General features: G+C 42.1%; 2 protein-coding genes across 10 annotated transcripts in view; both read left to right on the forward strand.

The window, feature by feature from the left end:
• LOC144600208 (protocadherin gamma-B2-like) overlaps window positions 1–23165 on the forward strand; it is a 219018-nt gene that overhangs the window by 50182 nt on the left and 145671 nt on the right. The window lies entirely within an intron of this gene.
• On the forward strand, window positions 1632–23072 carry LOC144599968 (uncharacterized). The gene is given in 5 exon segments (XM_078411252.1): window positions 1632–4183; window positions 10806–10911; window positions 12539–14874; window positions 21919–22363; window positions 22366–23072. Coding segments are annotated over 5 exon segments (6057 nt in total). The 5' UTR covers window positions 1632–1720.

Consider the following 23165-nt stretch of genomic DNA (forward strand, 5'->3'; position numbering starts at 1 on the left):
GCTTTGTTCAGAAGTTTCAGAAGGGGTAAAGACAACCCCATATAATTCCAATGTCTATTTTCCTGTCTTGAATGTCGTCTTGATGTGTACTGTTTAATTATTTCAGTTAAACGCTGAAATCAATATTTCGCCAGTCAGCATTATTATTCTTTCTGTTCCTTCAGATGGCCACAACATATCAAGGTTCGGCATTTTTCAAGATAAGGAATAGTAGATCATAAAAGGGCAATGGGATTAAGCATGTCCTGGATTTTAATCCACACGTCTCCAAAACCAAGATGTTCAAACTTCCTTACTTACTTAAGCGTCACCCATTCCTTCTCTCAAGAGATGCTGCCTATCCTACTGTTACTCCAGCAGTTTGTGTCTATCTTCTATGTTCAAACCTACTGGTGGTTCAGAAGATTGTAAATTCCCAACATCACCAGACTCCAGATGATGTTCAACATTAGAGTTAGTTCTGCTAAATTGCACAGTACTTCACTCTGGTGAAATGCCGATTTCGCGTGGCACATACTTTGTGCTCTTAGTAATTTCATTGATGAACATATGGTGACCAATATAAACCAAGAATAAGGAACTATATTATTACAAATTTTAGAATTATTTATGCGTTTTAGGTACTCGCATTACGTTACTTTAAGCAAATAATACACAACGCTACCGGTTAAGTACTTAGTTTTTCAAGATTTTATACGATTCTGACCATGAGAGATACATAACATCGACAACATTTGGAGAAACTCCCACCCAAAGGCCTTTCAAGTGGAATCTGCGTCGCCACGATATGGGTAATTCTAGATGGTGGCCCGAGACAGTATGGTGTAAAGTGATTTGTTGACAGAAATTCTGATTTTAGAGGAAGCCGGGGCACTTAGGTTTTTGCATTAGAAAAGGCAAGAACAAAAAGTTAATTCACGAGCTATATTGAGGAGTATACCCCCTATTAATAATGCTTCAGAGCTGAAAATAAATTACTTTGAGTATAACGAAAGACGGAATACTTTTAGCTTGATACAGAAACCAGACCACCTTTTGATGATGCAATTGATTTATTTGCTGGTCGGGAACACAACAGTATGGTAACAGAAATAATTATTCGATGATTAGGATTATAAAATGATGATTTAATCAAGAGATGTGAAGGATAAAAGTAATTGAATTGTTAGCATGTTCAAATGCATTCTTTAATTTCATCCTGATTTTAAAATGGTTTCTACATATTGTATCATTTAAGATGTTTAGTACGGTTGGTCTTCAAAGTGCGCACCCACTGCTAACATTTTGCAAAAATCTGAAAGATCTAAACGGCTGAAAATAAATTCGATTGTGCAACAAAGAATATGAAAGCTCAGCCAAATTCTGCAGTTCTTGCTTTAAGAAACGAACACTTCTCTAATTGGTCAGACGTGATTGTTGGGTTGTAGGCCAATCAGGAGCTGGAATGGCGACTGGTGATCTGCACAGCCCCCTTCAATACACAGCCGCCATCGCGTACAATCAGACGCCGTGAAAACCGGACAACCAGCAGCTTCGGACGATTTCTGCACGATTCATTTCGAAATGGAGAGAATATGAAATTTTGAAACATAAGTAGAAGCATTGGAATGATTCGCAAGGAGGTACCTATATATTCTGCGTAGGATTTTTCCATTTTGAACAAATCGCTGTTGAACGGCATTGTCTCGGGTTCAAACCATTGGAATGATTTCTCCTGGAAATGAGATTTAACATATACTGGCTGCTGAAATGCAAAGTATTTTGCTGTTTGTTCTCGCTCTGGAATCGTGCTTCTGGGCAGATTCGTTATTCTGTTCCCGAGGAATTGCAGCTGCGTGCCTTTGTTGGGAATATCGCAATTGATTTGGGGTTAGATTTAAAGCAGGTCTCGGATCGCAGTTTGCGGGTGGCGCCCAGCCCAAGGAAACGTTATGTTGACGTAAATTTGGCAAAAGGGATTTTATTTGTGGATGAAAGGATAGACAGGGAGCAACTTTGCGGGCCGAGCACCGATTGCATTTTACCCTTGAACGTCGTGCTTGAAAATCCCCTCAGTCTTCACCAGGTGGAAGTGGAGATACTCGATGTAAATGACAACGCTCCTAGTTTCCCCAAAAGCCAGATCCGACTTGAAATATCCGAGGGTATGGCACCGGGGGCACGATTCCCCCTGGAAGCCGCGCATGACCCGGATATTGGGACGAACTCCTTGCAGACTTACGAACTCCTTCACAATGAATATTTCATTATTGACGTGCAGACACACAGTGGGAAAGTAAAGATGCCGGTGTTGGTACTGCAGAGGCCTTTGGATAGAGAAACAGCATCAACCCACGAGTTGACGCTGTTTGCTGAAGACGGGGGAGTCCCCGTGAGATCGGGTAAGGTCCAGGTCACGATCATAGTGCAGGATGCAAACGACAATGCTCCTGTTTTCTCGCAGTCGGTTTACAGGGTGCGTTTATTGGAATCGGCTCCCTTAGGATCCTTGGTTATTACATTAAACGCCACTGACTTGGACGACGGTGCCAATGGAGAAATAAGCTACTCGATCAGCCGCTACAATTCTGAAAATGTCCCTGAAATATTCAGCATCGATTCTAAAACAGGCGACCTCAGACTGAAAGGATATTTGGACTATGAGCAAAGCACTTTTTTTGAGATTAATGTACAAGCAATCGATAATGGCCTTTACGCAATGCCCCAGTACTGTGACGTGTTGGTGGATGTTATCGACGTGAATGACAACGCTCCTGATATGAAAATAACATCTAAGTTAAGTACCATACCAGAAGATGCCACGATTGAGATAATAGTTGCACTACTCAGCGTAGAAGACAAAGATTCTGGAGAAAATGGGCAAGTACAATGTCAAATATCAAATGAACTGCCATTTAAACTGGATTCGTCTCAGGAACATTTTAGTAGATTGCTTCTCGACCATAAGCTGGATCGAGAAACTATCTCCAGGTATGACATTACCATAACTTGCACGGATCTTGGGATCCCCGGTCTAATATCCACGGAAACGATTCGTGTGGATGTTTCCGATGTAAATGATAACGCACCGATGTTTGCGCAGACGGTTCACACCGCCCATGTCATGGAGAACAACGTCATCGGGGCTTCCATATTCACACTGGCTGCATTTGATCCAGATATCGGACACAACGCCCGGCTTAACTTTTCTATACTGCCATCTCAAGTTCAGGACTTCTCCATTGCATCTTTCGTCTCCATCAATCCACAGAGTGGAGTTATATTTGCACAGAAATCTTTTGACTACGAGAAATTAAAAACATTCAAAATATACGTTCGGTTGCAGGATTCTGGAGTCCCATCGCTCACCACTAACACTACTGTTGATGTTGTTATCCTTGATCAGAACGACAACGCTCCAGTCATAGTGAGTCCATTACCCGAATATGGGTTAACAGTAATGGAGACAATGTCCAGGTTTGCAGAACCGGGATATCTAGTTGTTAGGGTATCAGCTACTGACGCGGACGCCGGTCAAAATGCCCAACTGTATTATCAAATTTTGCAGGCTACTCATCACAACCTGTTTACTATTTCAGCAGACACGGGAGAAATTTGGACTATCCGTGGTATTGGCATCAGGGATGCCTCCAAGCAAACGCTTGTGATTGTGGTAAAGGATAATGGAACGCCATCTCTTTCTGCTACTCTGACCATAGTACTATCTGTGAAAGGGAGTGAGACATTCTCAAGTGCCACCAGTTTGTCTGAATATGGTGACTTCCCTCCTGATCTAAACCTTTCCCTGGTCATAGCATTAGGGACAACATCTATCATTTTCCTCGTGATTTTAATTGTCCTTGCCATTAAGGTTCATAAAAACAGAAATGGTGTGGGACGCCAGTATAGTTCGCTGAACGTCTGCTGCTGTTTGGAACAAAGCAGTTCTCTGAATGGAATTCAAAAGGCGAGTAGAAGCCTGCAGATACCACCGAACTATGTCGAAGTATTCGGAGGTGATCCACTTTCTCAGAGCTTCCGTTACGAATCGTGTTCAACGTTGCAGTCCGTGAAAAGAAACATCACGACGCCTCAAACATATCAACCATCGAATGCAATGCCTTATGCACAGAAGCTTGCTACTGGGAAAGGGAATCCAGGAATGATTCAGTCTGAAGCATTAAACTGCAGTGCAAACAACGAGGTGAGGTGCTTCTAAAGCCATGCGAAATCGGCCTATAATAACTTATATTATATATTATTTTGGGATAATCAGCGCATTGGGATTACAAGGCCGAAGTTAATAACACTGGTGAAATATCGCTTTGCATACATTACAATTATCATTCATATTGATTTTATTTGTTTTTTTAGTTGATTATTCTTGATTAGTACGGGTGTTAGAGGTAATGGGGAGAAAGCAGGAGAATGGGGTTAGGATGGAGGAATGACGGAATAGACCTGATGGACTGAATGTCCTAATTATACTCCTATCACTTATGATCTTATGATCTTTATAGCATTAACGGCTTATGTTCTGTCCGGGTTATACCGTTATACTGTGTATACCAAGTGCTTTGGAAGTCCGAAGATAGATACAAAGTGCGAGCGTGATACAGTTGGTCAGGCAGTATCACTGAGAAGGGCGAGTGACATTTCTGGTCGGAACCTTCAGACTGATCGCAAGGTCCAATAAGGAAGCCGTATTGTAGCCTAAACTGGAGTGTTCGGGCACATAGAATGGCTGGGTGGCGAAGCATTTGTATTGAAGATTGCCTTGCTGAAATGTCAAAGCGTAATTGTGTAGGCTGTTTTTGAATGCTTGGAGGCCTCCGTCCGTGGTGTACAGCAGGGGTTGTAGCAGTGTCCACTGTTGCACTGTGGCGTATCTACAACAGCGATATGGAGGAAAATTGACTTTACAATGTTAGTAAGTATATAGGTGACACCAACGGTATAGCAAAGAGTGAGGAAGGATTTCCCTATATACAACAGCTCCCTAGATCATTTAGGCTGTGGGTTTGAAATGGCAAATCTTACTTAATTCAGACAAGTGTGAGGTGCTGCACTTTAGTATGACATACCAGGGAGGACTTGCGTAGTAAATGGCAGAGCCCCGGAATGTGTTACAGAACAGAGAAAACGGAGTAAAAGTGCGCGGTTCCCTAAAAGTGACAAGTCAGGTAGACGGTGCAGTGAAGAAGGCTTTTGACACGCTTTCCTTCTCTGGGAATGGCCTTGAATTTTGGACATTGGGACAGCATGATGCAACCGTACAAGTACTTGCTGAGACCACAGTTGGACTACTATGTACAGCTCTGATCGCCCATCTGTAGCACCCTAACATCAGGTTAGAAAGGGTGCACAGGTATTTTACCAGTACTTTGCCTGGTCTTCTGCACGTGAGTTATAGGGTGGGACTCAGCGGGTCAGGCAGCAACTCTGGAGAAAAGGAATGGGTGACGGTTCGCGTCGAGACCCTTCTTCAAACTGATGAAAACCAGCATCTGTCGTTCCTTCTTACACACTTATAGGGCGGGGTTGCGTTGGCTCCGACTTTGTTTCCGTGGACCATATAGGCTGAGTGGTGACTTATTGAGTTGTACAAGATCTTAAGGGACATGAACCAAGTGAATACTCATAGTTATTTTCACAGGGCGGAGGATTCTGAAACTAAAGGGCAGAGGCTTAAGGTGATAGGAAATCGATTTTTAAGGGAATTCGGGGCATCGTTTTCACCAAGAGGGCAGTCCGTATCTGAAATGAGTTTGAACCTGAAGCGATAGAAGCGGATACAATTACGACTTTTAAAAGGCAGTTGGACAGATATATGATCAGGAAGGATTTAGAATGTCATGTGCCACGTGCCAAATGCAGGCAGATGGGTATCACCCAATATGTTAACTTGGTCGGCAGTGGACAGAGTGGGCTGTGAGGCCCTTCTCATGTGACACACTTGAGGCATTCTAAGACAACTATGAGTTCTTGAAATACTCTCTTCTTGAAGCTAAATTATACTTTCCGTATTATACGCTTTGTCTGTCTTGTGATCATTTGGAAACACCCAAATGAACAAGTTGCAGATACTATACTGTACATTTTTAAAACAAAATGGGATTTTCAGCCATGTAGTTTAATTGCCTTCGTTAATGTTTAGTCACCCGTTCATATTTAGTCGCCGTATTTCTGGCGCAGTCGTCTCGATTGACTGTTGTAATGTGTACTTATTAGATCATCCCAGATTGATTAATTTCCTTATACTTCAAATGCAAAGAAAATATGCAGATGCTGTGAAACCGAATATGACAGAAAATAAATGTATGTATAATCAGTATGGACAGAACTGATGAATTGTACGAGTAAAAAGACCCTAATGGGAGTTACCTACAGCCCCCCAAACAGTAGCCTGGATACAGGGTGCATGTAGAATCAAGAGTTAAAATTGGCATGTCGCAAAGGTAATGCTACGGTGGTTATGGGAGATTTCAACGTGCAGGTAGACTGGGAAAATCAGCTTGGTAAAGGTCCCAAAAAAGGGAGTTTGTGGAGTGCCTCCGAGATGGATTCTTAGAGCAGCCTGTACAGGAGCCTAACAGGAAGAAGTCAATTTTGGATTTAGTGTTGTGTAATGAACCGGATTTGGTAAGGGAACCCAAGTCCCATTAGGAAGTGGTGATCATAATAGATGAAAAAAATTGCTGGAAATCTCACATTAAACATATCCAGAGTAAAGTATCTAGAAGCATTACAGTTCTGGCCAAAGCAAAACATTTCCTAGATATACAAATCACTTCGCATTCTGTTCTGTTCACTAGTTTCACCTTATTTAAGTTACTGTATAGAGGTGTGGGGAAGTACATATATAAGTTCACTACAACCATTATTCATACTGCAAAAAAGAGCCATTAGAATAATTTATAATGTCGGTTTTTGTGAACACACCAACTCATTATTTATAAAGTCTAAAATAATCAAATTTTATGACATTGTGGAATATCAAACAGCTCAATTCATGTACAAAGTGAGAAACAATTTGCTACCAATGTTTTATGAAAGAGAGAGGGGTATAATTTAAGGGGAACATTAAATTTCAAGATTCGCAATACTCGAACAACAATGAAAAGATTTTCTATATCAATCAGTGGAGTAAAGCTATGGAACAGAATGAATGCGGAATTAAAACAATGTTCAAACATCATCCAGTTTAAAAACAAATATAAACACATGATTTTTTTCTAGGTACAGTGAGGAGGGGGATTAACAGTCACCAGGGGTCTACATATAATAACACATCATTATTTAAATAAGTATATCTATATGAACATATAAGGGTGTATGAGTATTTTTGTATTAATATCTGACTTATTATACGGGTGGGTGACTATATTTGTATTTATATTTTGTATGTAAATGGTCGGGTATATGTATATATATGATTGGCCTAATGTATGTACATATATCAGATGTAGTTAATATAGACATTATTGTGTAAATAGGTATGTTCATATGATTGTAGGGGTGAGTGAGTATATATGTAGTTATATATGTATTTTAGGTATTAGTTATTATAGACAATACTTGATAAATATTGATTAGGGAATGGGGGTAGGATTAAATAAGTTCACACTTCTTCCTACTCCTTTTCGCACATGTTAAGTAATGGATGAAATTCTTTGTATTTCTTCTGTTTTTTTGTTTATTTTGTTTTTTTATTGATGTCTTTTAACATGTTCGAAATAAAATAAAATGAAATGAAAAAAATGAAATAATATGATCAGTTTTAATCTACAATTTGAGACGGAGAAGGGAAAATCGGAAGTGTCAGTTTGGCAGTTGAGCAAGGGGGACTACGGAGGCATGAGAGAGGAGCTGGCCAGAGATGAGTGGAAAGATATCCAAGCAGGGAAGATGGTGGAACAACAATGGCAGGTATTTCTGGGAATAATCCAGAAGGTGCAGTATCAGTTCATTCCAAAGAGGAAGAAAGATTCTAAGGGGAGTAAGAGGCAACCGTGACTGACAAGGGAAGTCACGGACAGTATAAAAATAAAGGAGAAGAAGTATAACATAGCAAAGGTGAGCTGGAAGCCAGAGGATTGGGACCCCTTTAAAGAGCAACAGAACGCAATACGGGGAGAAAAGGCAAAATTTGCCTTTTGCCTTAAAAAGGCAATACGGGGAGAAAATATGAGGTACGAAGGTAAGCTAGCCGAGAATATAAAGGAGGGTAGTAAAACCTTATTTAGGTACGCGAAGAGGAAAAATAGTTAAGACAAATGTGGGTCCCTTGAAGACAGAAGCAGGTGAATTTATTACGGGAAACAAGGAAATGAAAGATGTGTTGAACAGGTACTTTGGATCTGTCTTCACTAAGGAAGACACCAACAATCTCCCAGATGTACAAGTGGACAGAGGTCCTAGGGTGACAGAGGAACGGAAGGAAATTCACATTAGGCAGGAAATGGTGTTGGGTAGACTGATGGGACTGACGGCTGATAAATACCCAGGGCCTGATGGTCTGCATCCCAGGGTACTTCAGGAAGTGGCTCAAGAAATCGTGGATGCATTGATGATCATTTTCCAATGTTCTATAGATTCAGGATCAGATCCTGTGAATTGGAGGGTAGCTAATGTAATCACACTTTTTAAGAAAGGAAGGAGAGAGAAAACGGGAAATTATAAATCAGTTAGCCTGACATCAGTGGTGGGGAAGATGCTGGAGTCAATTATAAAAGAAGAAATTGCGGAACATTTGGATAGCGGTAACAGGATCGTTACGAGTCAGCATGGATTTACAAAGGGGAAATCAAGCTTGACTAATCTTCTGGAATTTTTTGAAGATGCAACTAGGGAAAATGGACAAGGGAGAGCCAGTGGATGTAGTGTACCTGGACTTTCAGCAAGCCTTTGATAAGGTTCCACATAGAAGATTAGTGGGCAACATTAGAGCACATGGTATTGGGGGTAGGGTGCTGACATGGATAAAATAAATGGTTGGCAGACAGGAAACAAAGAGTAGGGATTAACGGGTCCCTTTCCGAATGACTGGTGAGGTACCGCAAGGCTCGTTGCTGGGACCGCAGATATTTACAATATACATTAATGACTTAGATGAAGGGATTAAAAGTAACATTAGCAAATTTGCGGATGACACAAAGCTGGGTGGCAGTGTGAGTTGTAAGGAGGATGCTGAGGATTCAGGGTGACCTGGACAGGTTGTGTGAGTGGGCAAATGCATGGCAGATGCAGTTTAATGTGGATAAATGTGAGGTTATCCACTTTGATGGAAGGAACAGGGAGGCAGATTATTATCTGAATGGTGTCAAGTTAGGAAATGGGGAAAGCACAAAGAGATCTGGGTGTCCTTGTTCATCAGTCACTTAAAGTTAACATGCAGGTACAGCAGGCAGTGAAGAAAGCTACTGGCATGTTGGCCTTAATGACAAGAGGAGTTGAGTATAAGAGCAAAGAGGTCCTTCTGCAGTTGTACAGGGCCCTAGTAAGACCGCACCTGGAGTACTGTGTACAGTTTTGGTCTCCAACTTTGAGGAAGGATATTCTTGCTATTGAGGGCGTGCAGCGTAGGTTCACTAGGTCAATTCCCGGAACTGTCGTATGTTGAAAGACTGGAGCGTCTAGACTTGTATACACTGGAATTTAAAAGGATGAGAGGGGATCCTATTGAAACATATAAGATTATTAAGGGATTGGACACACTAGAGGCAGAAAACCTGTTCCCAATGTTGAGCGAGTCCAGAACCAGGGGCCACAGTTTAAGAATAAGGGGTAGGCTATATAGAACGGAGATGAGGAAAAACCTTTTCAGTCAGAGAGTTGTAAATCTGTGGAATTCTCTGCCTCAGAAGGCAGCGGAGGCCAATTCTCTGGATGCTTTCAAGAGAGAGCTAGATAGAGCTCTTAAAGATAGGGGAGTCAGGGGGTATGGGGTGAAGGCAGGAATGGGGTACTGATTGTGAATGATCAGCCATGATCACATTGAATGGCGGTTCTAGCTCGAATGGCCGAATGGCGTACTGCACCCATTGTCTATTGTCTATTGTCTATTGTCCATATATCTATGCATGACCTTCATCATATAAATGCAGAATAATTGGGACCAGGCGAATTTAATTCCAATCTGTGATGTTTGTTACTTTTCTATCGTGGGATATATCGCTGTATATGTTAGAAGTGATTTTTACGCTTACTTCCTACTGAGAAGGAATTGGTGAATCAAAGCCACGGTAGATGGAATTGAATGCCAATTAGTACGATTGTACATACATCGTAAATTGTTGTGCCTGGGGAGTATTATGGAACACGTGGACGTTGGCGTACACGTCCAAGGATCCCTAAAACTCTATGTCAGCGGTAGAGTTGCTGCCTTAGAGCGAATGCAGTGCCGGAGACACGGGTTCAATCCCAACTACGGGTGCTGTCTGTACGAAGTTTGTACGTTCTCCCCGTGAACTGCGTGGGTTATCTCCGAGATCTTCGGTTTTCTCCCACACTCCAAAGACGTACAGGTTTGTAGGTTAATTGGCTTGGTAAATGTTTTTTTTTAATTGTCCCTAATGGGTAAAGGATTGTGTTAATGTGCTGGAATCACCGGTCCGCGCGGACCCGGTATGCCGAAAGGGCCTGTTTCCGCGCTGTATCTCTAAACTAAAAAGGTGGCTGCACAGTTAGACAAGCGGTCAATATGGCATACATAATACCTGGCTTCTTTTATCAGAGAAGGTGTCATATGTGTATGGAGGTCTAAGTACGTCTTTGTACAATATTTCTTAAGTCATAAATTGAGTGTGATGTGCATTTCTGGTCAGCACACTCTAGGCAGCGATCAGAACAAATTCGCGGTGTTGTTTTCTGCGGTTGAAAATGATAGTCGTCAGAATAGACGAGCAGCTGTACTCATTCCCCATGAGGTCGGTTGGGAGCGAATTGAGTGAGATCTATAAAATGAAGAACATAAGCAGGGTGCGTAATTGGAACGAGTATTCCAGAGCAGAAATACAGAAGACATAGTTTTATGGATACGGAGAGGAGAATTAGAAGAAATCAGAGGAATAGTAATTTCACCCAGAGGATGGAAGGAATCTGGAATAGACGGTTAAGTCAGTGGTGGAAATGCGTATCTGATCGACAATAGCTTCATCAAATCGTACAAGGATCAAGCCCATGTTAATCAACCTATGTGTATGACGTGTACACCGCACAAAATTCGTCAGACAAATTCTCCGCAGAATTGAAAATGAATGCAACGTCATCGGTGTCGAAAGCGAACGCACGATGGCCGTAGGCTCAAAGAAAGAAGCTTGGACGTAGGGATTTGGAATGATGCCATCTAAATAACGAAAAATATGGTGAATGATTAAAAAAGTAAATAAAGATTATTTTGATAGATAAGTAAAAGAACATCCCTTTAATCGCAAATATTTGATTTCAATTCGCTATAAATGACGATTTGAATGCGAATGAGGGAGGTACAGTACATAAACTTCCTTATATACTAGTTTCTAAGTCATGAGAGAAAACAGTGATTTTCTACAAATGACTACTTGAATTCGATTACTAATATCTCAAACAAATCGCTTTATATAGTGTTAGATTTCAATTTCCACAGATGCTGATGATCCTGCCGAGTTTCCCCAGCAGTTTTCCCTCGTTTTCGAGACATTCAATGCCCTTCACGTTTTCACATGCGTGGTTTGCTCATTCATGTACATCGTCTGAATAAGGTTCCTTGACGAAACTAAACTTCTCTTGTAAAATTAAGTGATAATTTCTTCTTGAATGCAAGGGGTAATTTTGACTTCCAGTTCTACATACTAATGGTAGTTGTAAATTCAGAAAATAATAATGTGTCAGTACCATTACTAGAAATGAATCATGAAGTCCAATGATATTCCTAACATTTATCTTTTCCCATCATAACCCATTCTTCAAACTTGGCTTTAAATATAATAAGTCGAATATAGCTTCGCAATACGCTGATCGTTGAAACAGTCACCAGAAGGCAAAATATATATCTGCAACTCTGAAAGAAAATTTGTCTATGCAACAATAAATACAATAATATTCAGCATTATTTTAAGCACGTCTAGCTTTAAGAAACAAGTTGAATCCTGAGTGGTCGAATATCAATGAGTTTCTGCACCAATGAGGAGCTGAGGTGTGATTAGTGATCTGGACAGCCCCCTTCAAGACGCGGCCGCCATCACGTAAAATCAGACACAGTGAAAGCTTGATAGCGAGCAGCTCTGTTGGATTTTTGCAGCCTCTCGCAAATGTGCAGGACAATGCGAGCGTTTGAATGAAATAATTCGAGAGATTCGCAAGAGGTACGGATGTATACTGTGTTGTTTTGGTTCTATTTAACACCGATCTATCGTTAAAAGGACAATGGATAATACTGCCTGGTTTTAAAAAGCATTGGAATGACTTCAACTGGAAATGAGATATAAATTATATTGGTTGATAAAATGCCAATTGATGATCTATGTGTTTGCCCCGTGGAATTTTGTGTATGGGCAAATTCGTTATTCTGTTCCTGAAGAACTGCAACATGGAGCCTTTGTTGGGAAAATCGCTGTCGATTTAGGTTTAGATGTAAAGCAGCTGGCGGCTCGCAGTTTCCGGGTAGCGCCCAGTCCAAGGAAGCAATATTTCGACGTAAATTTGACAAGTGGAGTTTTATTTGCGAAGGAAATAATCGACAGAGAACTGCTTTGTGGGTCGAAACCCGACTGCCGTTTACCCTTGGATGTTGTGCTTGAAAATCCATTGAGCCTGTACCAAGTGGAAGTGGAGATTCTCGATGTAAATGACAATGCCCCCAGTTTCCCTCAAAGCCAGTTTCGCCTTGAGATTACAGAATTTGCAGCACCGGGTATGCGATTCCCTCTTGAACCCGCACACGATCCCGACATTGGCACAAACTCGTTGCAAACCTACCAGCTCCAACCAAATGAATATTTTACTCTCGACGTACAAATGGGCAGTGGGAAGGACAAGTGGCCGGTACTGTTGCTGGAGAAGCCTTTGGACCGAGAAATAACGTCAGTACATCGTTTAATGTTAACAGCTAAGGACGGTGGTTTGCCTACGAGATCTGCAACAGCTCAGATTATAATCACAGTGAAGGATATTAATGATAACGCGCCTGCTTTCTCTCAGTCGATTTACAAAGTTCGCCTGTTGGAGTCTGCACCGAAAGGGACCCTAATCCTTACGTTGAACGCCACTGACCCGGACGATGGCCTCAATGGAGAGATAGTGTATTCTTTCGGTCGCCATGTGTCCGCTGTTGCCCGCAGACTTGTTGATGTGAATTCCAAAACTGGTGAAATCAGACTCAGAGGGATTTTGGATTATGAGAAAAGCAATATTTTTGAGGTTAGCATGCAGGCGATGGATAAGGGTTCGGGCGCTATCCCCGTGTATTGTCACGTATTGGTCGAAATTGTCGACGTGAACGATAACGCGCCAGAGATTACTTTACGGTCTTTATCAAAGACAGTGTCGGAAGACGTTCCACTTGGGACTGTAGTGGCACTGTTCAGTGCAGAAGACCACGATTCGGGACAGAACGGCGAGGTGCAATGCCATGTTTCAAATAAACTCCCCTTTAAGCTCGATTCATCTATCAAGAACTATTATAGCATTATTGTACAATATCCACTGGACCGAGAAACTGTCCCGAAGTATGATATCACTATAATATGCACGGATGCGGGGCACCCTTCTCTTACTTCGCAGAAAACCATCCGGGTAGAGGTTTCAGATGTAAATGACAACTCGCCAATGTTTTCTCAACCGGTGTACACGGTAAATGTGCAGGAAAACAATGTTATTGGGGCTTCTATATTTTCTGTGACGGCCTTCGATCCAGATGTTGGAGAAAATGCCCGACTGAACTTCTCTATCCTGGAGTCAGAAGTTCACAATTGCTCAATAGCCTCTTATGTCTCAATTGATTCTGAGAGCGGTGTCATATATGCTCGGGGAACGTTTGATTTTGAGCAATTGAAAGGGTTTCAGATACAGGTTCAAGTGCAGGACTCTGGTGCGCTCACGAGTAATGCTTCAGTGAACGTTGTTATCCTTGATCAGAACGACAATGCTCCAGTGATTTTACATCCTTCACCAGAATATGGTTCAACAGCGATAGAAACAATATCCAGATTTGCAGAACCAGGATACTTGGTTGTCAAGGTCTCAGCCATTGATGCCGATGCTGGTCAGAATGCTCGTCTGTCTTATCACATTGTTCAAGCTACTCATAATCTTTTCACCATTTCCGCAGACACTGGTGATATATGGACAATCCGTCCAATTCTGAGCAAGGATGCCTCTCATCAAAGGTTGGTGGTTGTGGTAAAAGATAATGGAATTCCAACACTCTCGGCTACGGTGACTGTAGTATTATCTGTAGTTGGGACTGATAGTGAAACGTTTCCCAGTGTCAACAGATCGCCTTCAGATTCACCACGGTTCACTCATGAGTTGAGGTTTTCTTTGGTTATAGCTTTGGGAATAATATCTATTATTTTCCTTACAATTTTATTCATCCTTGCCATTAAATTACTCAAAAACAGGAATGGTATTGGATACCAGCACCGTTCACTTGGTGCCTGTTGTTGCCTTGAATCACGAAACTCATTGAATGGAATTCAGAAGTCCAGTAGAAGTGTTCAGATACCACCAAACTATGTTGAAGTATTTGGGGGAGATCCACTTTCCCAACGATTCCGCTATGAGTCATGTTCGACACTGCAGTCTACGAAGCGATATTTTATCGGCTCTAACGGGCGTACACCCACAGAAGGAAACAATTGTATCTCGAATGAAACTGGTGGATTGGCAAATTCTAAAAAGTACAATGTCCCTGAGGTAAGTTGACTATAAATCAAAAGGTAAGTCCTCATAGATTTTATTTGGAGACACAGGTATTTTGGTAAACGAGCAATGCATCAAATTCGTGGCATATAAATACTATGTTCTTTTTTCGTTCTAATCACCCATTGTATTTCTGTTTGATTGCCTTATAGCACAGTAACAAGATATAAATATATTTTATCTTCAACAAGTTGGCAATGTCTTCGGTGTCTCCGGGATGGTAGTAAATAACTTTATTGAGCTTCCATAATCTGTGATGTAAGGGTATTCACACCTTCATGTGATGTCCCAGAATTTGGACTTCGTGGTGGCGAAGGGACAACTGTATATTTTGAAGTCGAGGAAATGCGACGTAGATTTTTGGTTTCTGCAATTTTGGGGGTGAACTCGATGAACATCTAAGGAATCATGTGCACTGCTAATAACTTGAACGTTTTGCATTGAATATTGTTGTGCATTCTGAATGTTGTTGGAGATTTATATTCAGCAAAATACAGAGTATTCAAATTAAATACTGGTGTGTTCGTTTCCCTCTATCATTGCTGGGGAATTTATTTGGAGCATATTCAGGACATAGTCGCATTTAGCAGATGGTGGAAGTATTAGGAGAGACAACCTAATTTTGTGCAGGATAGTTCAGCGTCGCAAATTATATTTTTTAAGAAAGTGTGAAGTTGATTGTTAAGGATAAGTCAATGGACGTTATCTACGTGGACGTTAGTAAATCTTTCGACTAAGTTCTTCATGGTAGAATGATAAGGAGGAATAAATCACACGATACAGAATGGGTCGTTAAATCGGTCCAACATTATCTTGCTTTTAGAAAGGTAAGGGTAGTGTGGAGGGTGTTTTCCTGTGACCAATGCTGCTTTGCGTCCATCGGTGCTGGGGCATGTATTGATCGTCCTAAATATAATAAAACGTGGTTGGAAGTACACGGTGTCTGATTAGAAAAAAATAAGTTAAACCCAGATTGTGTGGAGAAGGCTTGCAGCGGGATATTGATCAGTCGGAAAATTTGGCTGGAGAAATGTGGAATGGAGTTTAATCTGGACAACTGTGCTATTTATGCGTTTGCGAGATCAAGTGGATCAGATGAGTGTACGGCTTATAGCAGAATCCGACAAGGGTATCTATAGTCACGTGAGATACAGATAACGAAGATTGAGTATTTTCCTCAGGTCAGAATTGCCAAATACTAAAAGGCACATGATTAAGGTTGAAGGAAGAATATTAAAGAATTTCCAGAGGTAAGTGCTTTACCGAGAGTGGTAGGTGCCGCGATTGTGCAGACTGAAGTGGTGGCAGAAGCAGATACAATGGCAGCATTTTAGAGGAAGATGCGTGAATTATACTGGGAATTCAACGTTATACAAAATTTGCAAGCAGATGGGATTAATATAATATGCGTCATGGCCGGCGCAGTCACAGTGCGCCAAAGGACCTGGATCCGTGATTCCAACGTCCTGCTCCTGTGCTGTGCTCTACTCTTATTTTTATATGCTTTAATATCAAGAGAAAAGACTTGGGGAGTTCGCAGTAATGCAACTTCAGATCTCCCATCATAGCCAAAGTACACATCAATCTAGTTTCTGGTGGTGATAAGTGATGGCACCTACTTAATATTACACGCATTTTATCGTGCAGTCCGGCGCATTTTGCAATTACACTCCTTAGTTGGAGAGATGTGAGAGACATTTTGATTGTCGCTGATCTATCTGGAGTGTTGCTCGAGTTGCGAATCCAGGCAAATTAAGATCTTTCTGGGAAAAAAAAGCTTTGTTCAGAAGTTTTAGAAGGGGTACAGACAACCCCACATAATTCCAATGTCTATTTTCCTGTCTTGATTGCAGTTTTGATGTATATAGTTTAATTATTTCAGTTAAAAGCTGAAATCAATATTAATCAATCAATTGTTATTCTTTCCGTTCCTTAAGATGGCCACAACATATCGGGGTTCGGCATTTTTCAAGATAAGGAATAGTAGATCATAAAAGGGCAATGGGATTAAGCAAGTCCTGAATTTTAATTCACATGTCTTCAAAACCATGATGTTCAAACTTCCTTACGTACTTAAACGTCACCCATTCCTTCTCTCAAGAGATGCTGCCTATCCCACTGTTACTCCAGCAGTTTGTGTCTATCTTCTATGTTTAAATCTACTGGTGGATTCAGAAGATTGTAAATTCCCAACATCACTGGACTCCAGATGATGTTCAACATTAGAGTTAGTTCTTGCGAAATTGCATACTACTTCACTCTGGTAAAATACCGTTTCGCGTGACACATACTATGTGCTCTTAGTAATTTCATTGATGAACATATGGCGACCAATATACACTAAGAATAAGGATCTATATTATTTCAATTTTCATAATTATTTATGCGGTTTATGTACTCGCATCATGTTACTTTAAGCAAATAATGCACAATGATGCACGTTAAGTACATAGTTTTTTAAATTTTATACGAATCTGACTATGAGAGATACATAACCTCGACAACATTTGGAGACACTTCCACCCAAAGGCCTTTCAAGTGGAATCTGCGTCGCCACGATATAAACGCCATTTCTGGGACACGAGCAATCCGAAAGTATGGAGACTGTGGGTAATTCCAGATGGTGGCCCGAGACGGTATGGTGTAAAGTGATTTGTTGGCAGAAATTCTGATTTTCGAGGAAGCCGGGGCACATACGTTTTTGCATTAGTAAAGGCAAGAACAAAAAGTTAATTCACGAGGTATATGGAGGAGAATATCCGCTATTAATCAAGCTTCAGAGTTGAAAATAAATTACTTTGAGGATAACGAAGGACGGAATACTTTGAGCTTGATACAGAAGCCATACCAACTTTTGATGATGCAATTGATTTGTTTGCTGATCGGGAACACAACAGCGTGGCAATAGTAATAATTATTCGGTGATCAGGATTATAAAATTATCATGTAATCAAGAGATGTGAAGGACAAAAGTAATTGAATTGTTGGCATGTTCAATTACATTTTATAATTCCATCCTGAGTTTCAAAATGGTTTCTACATATTGTATCATTTAAGATGTTTAGTACGGTTGGTCTTCAAAGTGCGCTCCCACTGCTAACATTTTGCCAACATCTCAAAGATCTAAACAGCTGAAAATAAATTCGATTGTGCAACAAAAAATATGAAAGCTCTGAGCCAAATTCTGCAGTTCTTGGCAGCAGGAGGGACTTGAGGATGGTCTGTTGCCTCCCTGGTGCCAGGGTTCAGCACATCACGGACCGGCTTCAGAAAATCCTAGTGAGGGAAGGCGATCAACCTGAAGTCGTTGTGCACGTGGGCACGAATGACGTCGGGCGGAAGAGGAAGGAGGTGCTACAGCGGGAATTTAGAGAGTTAGTAAAAAGACTGAGAAGTAGGACGTCGAAGGTGGTTATCTCTGGACTGCTACCGGTACCTCGTGCTGGTGAGGCCAGGAACAGAGAGATAGAGGGTATGAATTTATGGCTGAGGGGCTGGTGCAGAGAGCAGGGATTTAGATTTCTGGACCACTGGGATCTCTTCTGGGCTAGGGGTGACTTGTACAAAAGGACGGGTTACATCTTAACAGCAGGGGGACAAACATTCTGGCAGGCAGGTTTGCTAGTGCGACACCTGTGGCTTTAAACTAAGTAGTGGGGGGGAGGGGTTAACAAATTGGGAATATGAAGATGAGGTTAAAGGGAATACAGGAGATATTGCAGAAGGCTCTCGGAAGAATGGGAACAGAAGTTCTAGAGGGGAAAAGAGATTAAGGGCAGGGCCATTTGTGACCGATGTGAGAGGGGAGGTAAATACAGAAGTTAAAGTGTTGTACTTAAATGCGCGTAGTATAAAAAATAAAGTGGATGAGCTTGAGGCTCAGTTAGTCATGCGCAAGTATGATGTTGTAGGGATCACTGAGACATGGCTACAAGAGGACCAGGGCTGGGAACTGAATATTCAGGTGTACACAACGTATAGAAAAGAAAGACAGGTGGGCAGAGGGGGTGGGGTTGATCTGCTGGTAAGGAATGATATTCATTCCCTTGCAAGGGGTGACATAGAATCAGGAGATGTTGAATCAGTATGGATAGAAATGAGGAATTGTAAGGGTAAAAAGACCCTAATGGGAGTTATCTATAGGCCCCCAAACAGTAGCCTCGACATAGGGTGCAAGTTGAATCAGGAGATAAAATTGGCGTGTCACAAATGTAATGCTACGGTGGTTATGGGAGATTTCAACATGCAGGTAGACTGGGAAAATCAGGTTGGAAATGGACCCCAGGAAAGAGAGTTTGTAGAGTGCCTTCGAGATGGATTCTTAGAACAGTTTGTACTGGAGCCTAACAGGGAGAAGGCAATTCTGGATTTAGTGTTGTGTAATGATCCTGATCTGATAAGGGGACTAGAGGTAAAAGAGCCATTAGGAGGCAGTGAACACAACATGATACGTTTTACTCTGCAAATGGAAAGGCAGAAGGGAAAATAGGAAGTGTCGGTATTACAGTATAGCAAAGGGGATTGCAGAGGCATGAGGCAGGAGCTGGCCAAAATTGACTGGAAGGAGGCCCTAGCAGGGAAGACGGTAGAACAGCAATGGTAGGTATTCCTGGGAATAATGCAGAGGTTGCAGGATCAATTTATCCCAAAGAGGCGGAAAGATTCTAAGGGGAGTAATAGACACCTGTGGCTGACGAGAGAAGTCAAGGACAGCATAAAAATTAAGGAGAGGAAGTATAACATAGCAAAGAAGAGTGGGAAGACAGAGGATTGGGACTCTTTTAAAGAGCAACAAAAGTTAACTAAAAAGGCAATACGGGGAGAAAAGATGAGGTACGAGGATAAACTAGCCAATAATATAAAGGAGGATAGCAAAAGTTTTTTTAGGTACGTGAAGAGGAAAAAAAATAGTCAAGGCAAATGTGGGTCCCTTGAAGACAGAAGCAGGGGAATTTATTATGGGGAACAAAGAAATGGCAGACGAGTTAAACCGTTACTTTGGATCTGTGTTTACTGAGGAGGATACACACAATCTCCCAAATGTTCTAGGGGCCGGAGAACCTAGGGTGATGGAGGAACTGAAGGAAATCCACATTAGGCAGGAAATGGTTTTGGGTAAACTGATGGGACTGAAGGCTGATAAATCCCCAGGGCCTGATGGTCTTCATCCAAGGGTACTTAAGGAGGTGGCTCTAGAAATAGTGGAAGCATTGGAGATCATTTTTCAATGTTCTATAGATTCAGGATCAGTTCCTGTGGATTGGCGGATAGCAAATGTTATCCCACTTTTTAAGAAAGGAGGGAGAGAGAAAACGGGTAATTATAGACCAGTTAGTCTGACATCAGTGGTGGGGAAGATGCTGGAGTCAATTATAAAAGACGAAATTGCTGAGCATTTGGATAGCAGTAACAGGATCATTCCGAGTCAGCATGGATTTACGAAGGGGAAATCATGCTTGACAAATCTACTGGAATTTTTTGAGGATGTAACTAGGAAAATTGACAGGGGAGAGTCAGTGGATGTGGTGTACCTCGACTTTCAGAAAGCCTTCGACAAGGTCCCACATAGGAGATTAGTGGGCAAAATTAGAGCACATGGTATTGGGGTAGGGTACTGACATGGATAGCAAATTGGTTGACAGACAGAAAGCAAAGAGTGGGGATAAATGGGTCCCTTTCGGAATGGCAGGCAGTGACCAGTGGGGTACCGCAAGGTTCGGTGCTGGGATCCCAGCTATTTACGATATACATTAATGACTTAGATGAAGGGATTAAAAGTACCATTAGCAAATTTGCAGATGATACTAAGCTGGGGCGTAGTGTGAATTGTGAGGAAGATGCAATAAGGCTGCAGGGTGACTTGGACAGGTTGTGTGAGTGGGCGGATGCAGTTTAATGTAGATAAGTGTGAGGTTATTCACTTTGGAAGTAAGAATAGAAAGGCAGATTATTATCTGAATGGTGTCAAGTTAGGAAGAGGGGATGTTCAACGAGATCTGGGTGTCCTAGTGCATCAGTCACTGAAAGGAAACATGCAGGTACAGCAGGCAGTGAAGAAAGCCAATGGAATGTTGGCCTTCGTAACAAGAGGAGTTGAGTATAGGAGCAAAGAGGTCCTTCTACAGTTGTACCGGGCCCTGGTAAGACCGCACCTGGAGTACTGTGTGCAGTATTGGTCTCCAAATTTGAGGAAGGATATTCTTGCTATTGAGGGCGTGCAGCGTAGGTTCACTAGGTTGATTCCCGGAATGGCGGGACTGTCGTATGTTGAAAGGCTGGAGCAATTAGGCTTGTATGCACTGGAATTTAGAAGGATGAGGGGGGGTCTTATTGAAACATATAAGATAATTAGGGGATTGGACACATTAGAGGCAGGAAACATGTTCCCAATGTTGAGGGAGTCCAGAACAAGGGGCCACAGTTTAAGAATAAGGGGTAGGCCATTTAGAACGGAGATGAGGAAGAACTTTTTCAGTCAGAGAGTGGTGAAGGTGTGGAATTCTCTGCCTCAGAAGGCAGTGGAGGCCAGTTCGTTGGATGCTTTCAAGAGAGAGCTGGATAGAGCTCTTAAGGATAGCGGAGTGAGGGGGTATGGGGAGAAGGCAGGAACGGGGTACTGATTGAGAGTGATCAGCCATGATCGCATTGAATGGCGGTGCTGGCTCGAAGGGCTGAATGGCCTACCCCTGCACCTATTGTCTATTGTCTATTGTCTAAGAAACGAACACTTCTCTAATTGGTCAGACATGATTGTTGGGTTGTAGGCCAATCAGGAGCTGGAATGGCGACTGGTGATCTGCACTATACACAGCCGCCATCGCGTACAATCAGACGCCGTGAAAACCGGACAACCAGCAGCTTCGGACGATTTTTGCACGCTTCATTTCGAATTGGAGAGAATATGAAAATTTGAAACATAAGTAGAAGCATTGGAATGATTCGCAAGGAGGTACATATATATTTTGCGCAGGATTTTTCCATTTTAAACAAATCGCTGTTGAAAGGCATTGTCTCGGGTTCAAACCATTGGAATGATTTCTCCTGGAAATGAGATTTAACATATACTGGCTGCTGAAATGCAAAGTATTTTGCTGTTTGTTCTCGCTCTGGAATCGTGCTTCTGGGCAGATTCGTTATTCTGTTCCCGAGGAATTGCAGCTGGGTGCCTTTGTTGGGAATATCGCAATTGATTTGGGGTTAGATTTAAAGCAGCTCTCGGCTCGCAGTTTGCGGGTCGCGCCCAGCCCAAGGAAACGTTATGTTGACGTAAATTTGGCAAAGGGGATTTTATTTGTGGATGAAAGAATAGACAGGGAGCAACATTGCGGGCCGAGCACCGATTGCATTTTACCCTTGAACGTCATGCTTGAAAATCCCCTCAGTCTTCACCAGGTGGAAGTGGAGATACTCGATGTAAATGACAACGCTCCTAGTTTCCCCAAAAGCCTGATCCGACTTGAAATCTCCGAGGTTATGGCACCGGGGCACGATTCCCCCTGGAAGCCGCGCATGACCCGGATATTGGGACGAACTCCTTGCAGACGTACCAGCTCCTTCACAATGAATATTTCATTGTTGACGTGCAGACACACAGTGGGAAAGTAAAGATGCCGGTGTTGGTTCTGCAGAGGCATTTGGATAGAGAAACAGCATCAACCCACGATTTGACGCTGTTTCCTGAAGACGGGGGAGTCCCTGTGAGATCGGGTAAGGTCCTGGTCACGATCATAGTGCAGGATGCAAACGACAATGCTCCTGTTTTCTCGCAGTCGGTTTACAGTGTGGGTTTATTGGAATCGGCTCCCTTAGGATCTCTAGTTATTTCCTTAAACGCCACTGACTTGGACGACGGTGCAAATGGAGAACTAACCTACTCGATCAGTCGCTACAATTCTGAAAATGTTCCTGAAATATTCAGCATCGATTCTGAAACAGGCGATCTCAGACTGAAAGGACATTTGGACTATGAACAAAATACCTTTTTTGAGATAAATATACAAGCAATCGATCATGGCCTTTACCGAATGCTCCAGCACTGCGACGTGTTGGTGGATGTTATCGATGTGAATGACAACCCTCCTGATATGGAGATAACATCTACGTTAAGTACCATACCAGAAGATGCCACGATTGGGATAATAGTGGCACTACTCAGCGTAGAAGACAAAGATTCTGCAGAAAATGGAGGTTAATTGGCTGGGTAAATGTAAAAAAAAAATTGTCCCTAGTGGGTGTAGGATAATGTTAATGTACGGGGATCACTGGGCGGCACGGACTTGGTTGGC

The sequence above is a fragment of the Rhinoraja longicauda genome, chromosome 14 (assembly GCF_053455715.1).
Source record: "Rhinoraja longicauda isolate Sanriku21f chromosome 14, sRhiLon1.1, whole genome shotgun sequence".
Taxonomy (NCBI): Eukaryota; Metazoa; Chordata; class Chondrichthyes; order Rajiformes; family Arhynchobatidae; genus Rhinoraja; species Rhinoraja longicauda.